Consider the following 11353-nt stretch of genomic DNA (forward strand, 5'->3'; position numbering starts at 1 on the left):
ACCGACTTAGATGACTAACGAGGACACCCTTCGGAGGGTGAGAGAGGAGGGCACTGCCCCGCAAAGCCCACCTGCCACTTCAGGTGTGTCTGGCCCAAGGTGAAGGACCATTCACCTCCAGTTTGCTTGGACAAACTGGGTCTGGAGTTTGCAGTCGTGACCACTCTGGGCACCGGAAACACCTCAGACCCTGACATTGGGCATCTTCCCCCCCGTCACCCCCCCGCGGTCATCATTACTGGGTCGGCCCACACCTCTAAGACGTTACAATCATTTTCTCCTTTCCCCATGCTGATATGTCCCACTGTGACAATTTTGAAATTCACCTGAAGTGGGAAGGTCCCGGTACCGAGGCATCCGGTAAAGCCCGGGTTCTTTGGGGCTTTTGAGCAGAAGGTGACAAAGTGCTCATTAGGTCAGCACTAGACCCTGCGTGCTCTCCCCGCCCAGCCGCGCCCCGCCCCTCGTGGGCTGCATGCCGCCCAGCGTCCTCCTGGCCCGGGACGCGCTTCTGGCACCCGTCTGTCCACCCCTGAGAGAGGCTCGGAGGAGCTTACTGCCCGACCCACACATGGCGATAGTGCACCATCTCTGCCCTCCCCCAGGTGACGGACAGCTGAGCAGCGTCGTCTTCTTTCCAATTCACCCAGGAGCCGAAGACCAACAACTGCCGACACGTCCCCTCTGGGGAGACCTGCTGTGTGGGGTCGACCTCTGGTGATCGTGGATGAGATTGCACGGAAACAGAACGGATGGCGGGAAGGAAACGGGGCTCCCTGGCCAGCCTGGTACCTGCGCCTGTGCCTAGCGGGGTGCTGCCTGCGCACCGCCCCGGCCCCCGCCCCCGCCGTCCCCCGGCCTGCCCTGGGCCCCCTCGTCCTTCTCCTCTGTCCTGTCGACTGGCTAGTGGGCAGAAAGCTCAGGGTCTGAGAGCACGTCCCAGGCCCCTCTTACCGGCGTGTAAGAGGCCTCGTCTCCATCCTGCAAGGGGGCAGACAGACAGGTGAGCGTCGGGAGGTGACGGGAACCGAGCATAGAAACTGCGCACGGGTACTTGGCGACATGTCGGACTTACGCAATTCTTCTTGAAGTTGCTCTGAAAAATAAACAGAAGCGATTGAGTGTCCTCCACAGAAGAACTAAGAGAAAGCGAGTCTGCAGTAAACGATGACGACCTAGCCCTTCCTGCGGACTGCCGCCCCCGGCCCCCAGGGCATTATCCAGATTCCAGAAGTCATGTGTGACCAGGTGGCTGGATAGTGGCCTCACTCATGTAGGTTTGCTTTCGCTCGGCAATAAAGTGCTCCCCGTAGCCAGGCGGACGGTCGTGGCATCTGCAGAACGGAGGGGCGTGAGCCCTGAGCGTCGAGTGCCCGAGTGCCGTGGTCATGAGAGCGCCGAGCCCCACTGCCACCCGCTCGGTCCCGGGCTTCTGGGCTCTGTCCTTTGATTGACAGCGGGCTACCCTCCTCCTCCTTTACCTTTTCTTAGCCGTTCCTTCCCCTTTTCCACACATCCTCTCCCTAGTTCCTTACGTGCAATTTCTTTTTCTTTATTTTCAAAATCTTTCTCTGTTGACATAGTCTCTTTTTCCCTGCAGAGTTTCCTGATGAGGCAGATGCTCCCGGTGACAAGGAGGAGCAGAGCAGGCAGGGTGACAGCCAGGGCCACCATCCAGGGAGATGTGCTGGGAATAAAGGACTCTGGAGAGGGGGCTGGAAACACGTTCCAGTTAGTGAGAAAGGGAGACGCAGGCGAGGGCCCCTCAGGAACCTTGTCCCTGCTCTGCCGGCTCTCACAGGGGCCCCAGGGGATGAGAGAGACACGGGCTCCTCACTGGCTCCTCCTGCAGAATGGAGCCACCTCAGTGGCCCATGTCACAAATCTGCACCTAAGTCAGCCTGCTCGTACATACGGGAAACACTCATTGTCAGCAGAACCCGACACCCACCAACCCCAGCTCCCCTCACCCTGGAAGCCAGGACCCGCTGGCTTTGCAAGGAACCCTGACCTCCTAGGCAGTCACACCCCCTTTCTGCCTCCATAACCCTTGCTCTTACCCAAAACCCCTCAGGAAGAGTCCCCACTGCTGATGAGACCCTGCACTCCCCTGGTCCATGGGTGATGTTCCTTTGAACAAAGGACGCCAAACTCATTACTAAATTGTCTTATTTTTGTCATTTGACAGAGCCAAGGAGACAGAAAAGCATAAACTCCTGGACTCAGCGTGGGAAGGACCCGGATGAATGAAAGCTAACCATCTGCGCTGAATCACCACAGCCATGATGCAGGTGCAAGCCGCCATCACCCTCACCTGGATTACTGCGATGCCCTCCTCCCTGCTTCCGCCCACAGCCTGTGCAGTCTGTCCTCGGCACAGCAGCCCCGTGAGATCATGCTGTTTCCTTGCTCAAAACCCTGCAGAGTTTCCTATCTCACCCAGACTAAGAGCCGAAGTCCATCTGTGGCCTGCGTTGCCTGGTGTGCTCTGGATCCACTTCTAATCCGAATCCATCTCCTTCCAGTCTCCTGGCACGGTCCATCCCATCCACACCTGCCTCTTCGGGGGCCTTGAAGCTGCCAGACATGCTCCTGTCTCAGGCCCTTTGCATGCGCCGTTCCTGCTACCTGGCCTGCTCGGGGGAAGCAGAACTCGAGTCTGGCGCCTTAGACCACTCGACCATCCAGACACCCTGACCTGGGCTGCTCAGTCCTCAAGTATCTGCGTGGCTCATTCTTCACTGGCCCAACTGCCATGTTTTCAGAGAAGCCCTCTGTGACCATCCTGTTTATAATCATAACATCCCGTGTCCCTAGCCCTCCTTAACTCCTTTTCTGATTAATTTGTTTCTACAGTACTTATTTAATTAGTTTCATTAGTTATTTCCCTCCTTATTTTAGTTATTTTATTGATCGCTCTGCTGCTGTAGAATGCGAGCCGCGTGAGGGTTGGGATCTTCATGCATTCGTTCACTGGTTTATCTTCGGTGTCTAGCACAGTGCCTTGAACACGTGTGACCCTTGCTAAGTATTGGTTGAATGGATTTATGAATGTCTGTAGCTGGAGACTCTCCCCAGCTCTGCCCCTTGGGAAAGCCCACGCATAGAGCACCACCAGGTGTAGACAGCTACCTGCCAATACCACGCTCTAAGTTCTATGATTGTCCTAAATGATTAAAACTTGCTGCAGGATAAGACCCATAACAAGGAAAAAACTATCAGATTTGCCCTCAGAGAAGAGGCTTCTACTCACATGTTTTGAGACTATATGAAGGTCCCCTGTGACAGCGGGAGAGGCCTCAGCTCAGCTGTAGCCTCTGCTCTTCAGGGCTCAGGACCCTTCTGCCCCCCTCCCCCGTCCCAGTCTGTCTGCCGAGCATCCCGCCTCCACTCAGGAAGCCTCCAGAGCAGCAGTGCGCAAGCTTTTCCGCACCAGGGACCAGTGCTCTCATGACGATGATCTGGGGCAGAGCCCAGGCGGTGGTGCTGGCGCTGGGGAGCGGCTGCAAACAGGTGAAACCTCGCTCGCTCGCCTCCACTCACCTCCTGCTATGCGGCCCGGTTCCTAACAGGCCACGGAGCAGTACCGGTCCACAGCCTGGGGGTTGGAGACCCCTGCTCCAGAGTGCGAGGGACTAACCTGGAATAAAAATTACAGTGTCCTTCTCCTGGCCGAGCAGGGTGTTGTTGACAGAGCAGGACACGTTCCTCACAGAGCAGTCCCTGACGATCACGGCCATGCTGACCCTGAAGAGGCCGTCGGTGTCCGCGGTGTAAGCCTCCGCCAGGGCGGGCATGATCTCACCGTAAGGGCCCCTCCACACGGCGCGGGGCTCCGGGTACCACCCCGCAGATGTGCACTCCAGCCGGACGCCCCCATCCTCGGGGCCCTTGATTTCAATAAGGGGCTCGGAGCCCAGGCCTGGGAACAGAGGGATACGTCTAAGATGTCTCATTGTAAAGTGAGTTGCTGACGAAGACCCTTAGGGATCCCTAAGAAGTAGCGTGAGAACAATTTGCAGGGGTCAGAGGGTCTCCGCTGCTCAAGGCTGCAGCGTGTGCTCGAGGCCCACAGCTTAGCAGGGCGAACCCGCTCCTTCGGCCTCACGCAGGAGGATGCTGTTTTCCCATTTTAAGGGGATTCTAGGCAAAAATCTGCTGGTTTGCGGTGGGCCTGAGGTTCAGAGAGAAACTTTCCCCCAGAGTCACACCGTGAAAAAGCAACCAAGTGAAGCGAAAGGACGTACCTGCCACCATCAGGCGCATGGCGGCCTCGTCGTAGGACCTGCCTTGTTGGAAATAACAGCGGTACGTGCCCTCGTCGTGAGCTGTGACGTTGTGTATGATGAGCGCCACGCTCCCCTTGCTAATGCCGTCACTCACAAAGGTTGTTCGTCCTCGGTACCGGTCCATCTGCTCCTCCGCCCTCTCCCGCCCGCCCTGGTACACCAGCACCACCGAGGAGAACTGAGACCGGGACCACCGCACCTCCATGTCCTTGGCACTTGTCTCAGGTGACAGGTGGCAGTGCAACACGGTGTTTTCTCCCACCATGGCCAGGATGGGACCAGCTGGCCCCACGACAGTAAACTGGGCTGTTCGACAAAGGGAGAGAATCAGATGGGGCGCCGGCCATCGGACAGATGTCTACCGCAGGCAGGGAAGCGGCCGTTCCCGGGGACAGACAGACGGGCCTCCTGGGCTGAGGATTCTGCGGGCCAGGAGCTGGGGCTGGTTGGCAGCAGAGACACCTAGCAGGGGAAGTGCCGAGGCTGCTCGAGCTTGGTGAACACGGTGTGGAGAAGCACGTCTCGAGCTCCCCGCACGCCTGGCGCTTACAGAGCTTCGCCCCTGTCCCCTTCGAGCCCAGTGCCTGGGGCGCAGCGAAAATCTACCCTGTCCCAAGTGGCCGCCACTAGCTAGTCCCACCTGAAATGCGCTGTAAATGTGAACTACGTATATCAAATTTGAAAATTGGGAATGAAGAATGTTAACTATCTCGTCGGTGATACTTGACGTGAATTAAAAGCTTTAATGGTATTTTGGTTCCTTGGGGCTGCCTGAGTCTCGGTGGGAGTGAGCGCGTGCGCAGGGAAGGGCGACAGAGCGCAGCCGCGGCGCCCCCTCGGTCTGCTCTGCGCGCGGGCAGCGGGGTCTGTCCCTGCGTTGACAGGGGCCGGTGGCAGCACCCCTACCTGAGGCCAGCGCAGACCAGCCGAGCAGGGGGAAGAGGAGCAGGGAGTCGGGCAGGGAGACGTGCAGCGGAGCCGCCCGCGCCATCGCGCCAGGGAGCGTCACCCAGCAGAGGAAGGGGCCGCAGGCCTGGGGGCGCAGAGAGACGGGGCACCACGGTCCTGATCCCGGTAAACGCCCTGACACTCGCACAGGGGCCATCAGCGCCCCTATTTCTGTCCTTGGCACCCGTACCGTCTCCGGGTTGGGCATCTGCGGACAGACCTACCGAACATTCCACAGAGTAAGCCCGCGAACAACGACCCGCCCGGCTCGGCTTACTTCTCTGCCACAGGCGAGTTTCTTCAGCTGTCACCTGATATTCTGCACCCCGCCCCGCTCCTGCTCCTGGCCTCAGGCTGTGCGACCCGGTGGGGCCAGCGCGGGGGGTTGGGGGGGGCAAGAAGCCCCCTCCCGGGACCCGCCTCTGCCCCCAGTCCCGTCCGCGCCCCCGCCCCGCCGGAGCGCTGCCCTGGGTCCCTGCCCACCCGCCAGAATCAGCATCCGCGTCTTCCTCCCGCCGCTGACGCTCAAACGACGACTTTCTGGTTGTCCCTGTCTCTGACCCGCCCATGGGGCACAGTCGCGACGGAGAGCAAACTGTCCCGAAAGCCGAGAAAACTTTTCCTCTTCTCCCATCAGTGACTGTGCGCAGCCGGGGACCTGGGACTCAGTGGCCTCTGTGACAAGAGTCCCAAGATTTCCAGGGATGGTCCGGAGCCCGGGATTGGCCGGCGGCGGGTCAGCCAGCCAATAGCGTTCCTGAGCCTACCCCTCACCAGTTGCTAGGTAGAATACACGGAGAGCTTGAGCATGGAAAAGCACAATTGCGAATAGCCTCTTGAGATGATCTGGCCTCTTTTAGTTCTTTCTTCTGTTTTCAGAAACAAGATTTTATTTTTTGCAAAGCTGAGCGAGGGCCAAAGCCCTTTCCTTCAGGAGCTGGCACTCCAGTGCCCTCAGGAAGATGGCAGCCAACGAAGAGTCTCCAGCTGGGTTCTCTCGTCTGACAGTAGGTGGTCTGGTTGCGTCCAGCACCCCCTACACCCACAAGGTGCCCCCTCTCTGTCCCACAGACCCCAGGCCGGCCACCGTATTGATTTTTTCTAGATTAATCTTCCCGAGGCACATTTTTTGACATTTCTGGCAGGTGCCTAACTGCTTCCTCTGCAGGCCTCCGGTTCCCTTCCGACTCGATTTACCACGGCGGTCGGCACACTGACAGTGGCTCCACGGTTGCTTTTTATTCCACCAAGGCGACTCCTGTGGCCGGCACTCCGTCCGACATCCCCCCCACCACACCCTCACGGCCGCCTCCTGCAAGGACGGGTGGGAACGTTCCCTGCCTGCAGTGCTCTAAGCTTCTCTGACAGGGTGCAAGTTGTGGCAGCCTTGGTCCCAGCACCGCAGGAAAGTCAGTTCCTCCAATAGGCAGAATAAGCAGCAAAGATTCCTCCCCAAACCGTCCGGGAAGAAACGCAGCCCGCAGATCCCTCGATTTCAGCGGGGACCTTCCCGTAGGTCGCTGTTGCGCTGATCAGCCAGGTTTCTGTGTCAGACTCTCAATACAGCTTTAATATTCGACTCTCATGTCTCTCCCCTACATCAGAGGCACCTACAATTATGTACACACCAGGGCCCCAGAGGCACCTCCTCCCCTCCCCCAAAACCGCGTACTGTGCACACCAAAGCCCCAGATATGCTGAGTGCACAGGTGAGTGTTACGGAATTCCTGTGATGCCCTTTTTGTGAGAGCTATGTAAGGAGGGGCTGCCATACTGGGGAAAGCAAGGCAATGTCCTGACACCACCTCCTCAAGAGCTGTTGCTCTTTCCATATTCTAGAACAGGTAAGGTATAGCCATCGCTTAGAGTAGCGCCAGCTGCTGTGCAAATACATCCCCAAGCCTCGAGGGCTTAACTCCACAGTAACTGATTTCTCGTACACATATTGGTCAAGGCAGTTGTTCCTGGCTGGCAGGCAGGGTTCATCGGTGTGACTCCCCATGCCCCAGAGCACAGAATCCTCTGCACATAGCCAGGAAGAAGGAGGAGAAAGTGGCTACCTCCTAAAGGCTTCGGCCTACAGGTGGCCACCTCACTTCCACTCACAGTGCACTGGTGAGAACCAGTCCATGGACCACCGGATGCCAGGGCTGCAGGGGAATGTGTTCACTAATTACCAGTGATGACTGTTACAGAAAGGAGAAACCTGAATTTGGGTGGACAGGCTTCTCAGCCTCATGGGGAAAGCAGTTGTTACTCAGACCACACGAAGCAAGTCCCGCTTTCTGATGACCTACCCCCGGGAAGAGCAAATGAATGTTGCAGACGATGTCTTCTGCTTTGTGTGTGTGTGGTGGGGTGGGGTGGGAGGGGGTTGGGAGGTGGGGGTGAGGGTGGGCGGTTATTAGACCAAAGAGAGGTAGCCTCCAGAAGTGCTAGCTGAGCTGCAGGAATGGCAAGGTCTAACCGGCGGTCAGAGAACCCGCAAAGGCTCATACATGCACCGAGGAGCACGTATGTTTAAACCCGATTTCTGCATTTTTCAAAAGGGGGTTGTCCCTGAGGCCAGTCTGTGGAACTTGAGAGGTCTGACCTCAGGTGATCCAGTCTCCTCTCGGTACTCAGTTTCCGACGCCACAGCCTGCTGACTGTACAACCTATCCCCGGGCAAGGCCTTTATCTGTTTCACATTTGCATACTGCAATAGCAACGACATTTACTCTGTACCGGGCGTACGCGTATCAGACAGGTTTCTATTGCAATCAAGCCTCAAAACGCCAAACATCTCGGGGGATTATATCAGCATTTACTTTCCTCCAGGGTCTGCAGGGAGACTGGGGTGCAACTGGTCCGGGTGCGCTCGCCTGCGCTTGGCGGACCAGAGGTCGGGTTCCGGTCAGCTCCTCAGGTCTCTGCTACGCAAGGTCTGTGCTCCAGCTCTCCTCCCCTCCCTCTCCGGCTTCCTACCGCGTCTTCTTGACGTCTCAGAGGATAATCTTGAGGCTTCTCCGCCCCCTGGTGGCAGCTGCACAACACTGCACGTCGGTGCCTCGGAAACGGTGTCCACCTCTCACCTCCACCCTGGGATTCGGCCTCAGCTCCCCCACACTCTAACGCTGCGTCCCGCCTGGTTCCCACATCTTTGTTTAATGCAATCTCTCAATCTCTCTCTCTCTCTCTTTCTCTCTCTCTCTTACTGTAACCCAAAGTAAGAAATACGTTTTATATTGTAACGCAAGACACGCGTTCAAATGCATATATACTGTTTACTTTTATGGTTCCATTCTGTTCTATTTGATTAAAAAAATGTTGGTCACTACGCAATATATTGATTTCATAACCCATTAATGGCCTAGGACCTGCCTGTGGAGAAATGTTGTTCTATGAGTATTGTCTTATGGCATAAACATTATGTCCCAAGTCCTGTGGGGCTCTGCTTTTGTTATCCAAAAGACATGATTTCGAGACTCAAAAATTTACTTTCAAATTATAGTTTTTATATAGATTTTAAAAATAATTTTGAAAGCTAAAAAGTCACTTATTTCTCTTCATATTAACTCTGTAAGAACCTTTTCTTTTGAGCATGAGGCAGAGCTGAGAGTTTTCTGATGAAAACGATAAATACATGGGCTGATGTTTCTTACCTACCTCTTTCTTTCTTTCTCTCTCTGTTATCTCACTACAAACCACACAACTATGTCAAATCATTGTACAGGTGTATATTAGTTTCCTAGGACGTCACAGAGTGCCCCAAAGTGGGTGGCTTAAACGACAGAAAACCATCAGCTCACTTCTGGAGGCCGGAAGTCCGAGATCAAGGTCTCGGCCAGGCCCGGTTGGTTCCTTCAGAGGGCGGCAAGGGAGGGACTGGTCCAGTCTCTGCCCATGTTTCGGCCTTGTTTCGGGAAGGGACACCCGACGGAGGAATTCGGACGCTCAGACCACTTTGTTAGAGGAAGGAGAATTTATTAGGCCGGCGGAGCGCGTGGGGTTAACAACTCCATGCACGAGCTCAGTCTGGTTTAATTTATTACAATTTATATACCTTTACAGTGCATGCAAGGGGCGCGTGATTCCTTTGTCTGAGGTTTTACATGTACCTCCTTTCTCAGGATGGGGAGGGGGAGCTTGGGGTGGGGGGCTGCAAAGGGGGAAGAATTTTCGGACCACTGGTCTTACAGGTCGTTTGTTTTGCGGAACCCGCGACCTTGGCGTTATCAACCCCATTACAGGATTCTTCAATAGAGAGACGGGACTCCTCCTAGGCTATAAGCAGGGAGCAGCACTTACTGATGCCGGCAGCCGCTCAGCGGATTCCTATCCAAAGGCTGAGCTCTAATTGTGACGTAACAAGCACTTTTGCACAGCCTTGTTATTCCTACACAGCTACAGAGATAAGAACATTAGTTGGCTGGCAAGGCATGAATCAACAGATGTGAGCTGGGGAGTCCTTGAGGTGGGGGAGGAAGCTATGGGAAAACGTGAGCTGGAGAGTCCTGGGGCGGAGTCGGTCATGTCTGCAGGCCCTTTCTACAAGGCTACTTAGCATGGAGATCTCATGGTCCGCAAAGCCAAGAATATATCATATCCCGCCCTTTACAGAAAAAGGTTCCAGATCCCTGGGCTAGAGGAAAGCGTTTTCTTGTACTTTTTTGTTCCCGGTGACGTTTACTGTGAACCAAACATCATCACTAGTACCAGGGGCGCCTCAGTGGAGCTAGGAGGCCACTAGGAAAACCGGGTTTACGCACGTTCGCGCCCAGACGAGGTAAGGCTTTTGGGCTTCCGTGCTTGCCGTAGAGGTACATCCCGGAACTCGCCCCCACCCCTTGTTTCCAGTCTGTGGCTTTTGTGTTAAAAGTTCCGGCTTTCATTGGTCTCCCAGGTAGAAGCAGGAACTGGGACACAGACAAAGCCAGGCATCAGAACCACGATCCAAGGTCAAAATAACCAGTAAGGGTGACTTGGTGCTAAGACCCAGGTTTTGAGGGGTTCTGAGCAGTCTCTTGCCTGAGGCTCAGAGTGGAACAGGGTAATTAGCAAGACCGAGTCTGCTTGGGCTGGGATCACGGGTCTGCAGCTCTGGGAAAGAAAGGGTTGCGTCGACCGTGAAACAAGGCGAACAGTGAGGGAAGCCACTTGAGCATCGAGATACTCCAGGAACTCCTTATTGAGACTGAATAACAAGCTAATTTTTAAAGTGTTATCCAGACTTGCTTCAGTATTAGCGGCAATTGATTATAAACAACCAGACAGTAATCAGCTGTGCTGTGCTGTGAATTATCATCAAATACCAACTAAAACAAATGATTAAAGAAACTTCTTGAGTTAGTGCGTCACTGAGTCTTTAATCCCAGTAGCCGATTTGAGTTGATGTTAATGTTCGGGTTTATCTCCAGCCCTATATATATGGTCGATACCCTGTCTGACTTTAGCTGCAACCTGAGATGATAGCCACTTTTACTGTTTTTTGTTTTGTTTTCTTCATTAAAAAAAAAAATACTAACGTCTGTAATAACCCAATTCATTTAATTTTGTTTGGTAACACTTAACTCTAAATCTATGGAAGAAACCAACAATTGAAAAATGTTAAGTTTTACCACAATCTGTGCCGAACCATGCTGGTGATGTGTGCACATACATTTCAGCATTTCAGCAGACTTTGTAGTGATAGTAATTACACCAACATTTATTGAGAATTCACTGTGTGTCAGGTAGGCATCCTTCTAAACACATACATATAAACGCGTTTAGAGCACATTCATATATAAACTCATAGCAAATCTATGAGACAGGGACTATTGTTATACCTATTTCATGGGTGAGGAAAGTATAAATTTCAGTTTTCAGGCAACAGCTGGTCACCCTGAATTCTCTGGCAGCACCAGATCTGCAGAATCATTCCTCTCTGAGCGGCTGCAGACGCTCCCAAACCCTTCGTCGTTCATTTTCTGAAAGTCCCGTTTATCTCACCTTCCAGGCGGCCCGCTTCCAACAAACGCATCCTTCGCCAAAGGTCCCTAACCTCCCTCACTCCATTCCTAAGCAACCGACACAAACAACAGAAGTCCCCTAAACATCTATTTTTGTTATATGGAGAAAACTAGGTAAGAACA

The 11353-nt window shown here is 54.4% G+C and overlaps 1 protein-coding gene across 1 annotated transcript in view; it reads right to left on the bottom strand.

Annotated features, from left to right (window-relative positions):
• The window catches only part of BTN1A1 (butyrophilin subfamily 1 member A1), a 16457-nt gene extending 10474 nt beyond the window's left edge, over window positions 1-5983 (bottom strand). Inside the window, exons 1-4 of the mRNA XM_011366339.2 lie at window positions 5721-5983; window positions 5196-5322; window positions 4248-4595; window positions 3641-3922 (exon numbers count right to left, since the gene is read on the bottom strand). Of these exons, the coding sequence (XP_011364641.2) occupies window positions 3641-3922; window positions 4248-4595; window positions 5196-5280 (715 nt within the window). The 5' untranslated portion in view covers window positions 5281-5322; window positions 5721-5983. The remainder of the gene's footprint in view (window positions 1-3640; window positions 3923-4247; window positions 4596-5195; window positions 5323-5720) is intronic.
• Window positions 5984-11353: the final 5370 nt, after the last annotated feature.

The sequence above is a fragment of the Pteropus vampyrus genome, unplaced genomic scaffold (genome assembly GCF_000151845.1).
Source record: "Pteropus vampyrus isolate Shadow unplaced genomic scaffold, Pvam_2.0 Scaffold124, whole genome shotgun sequence".
Lineage (NCBI taxonomy): Eukaryota > Metazoa > Chordata > Mammalia > Chiroptera > Pteropodidae > Pteropus > Pteropus vampyrus.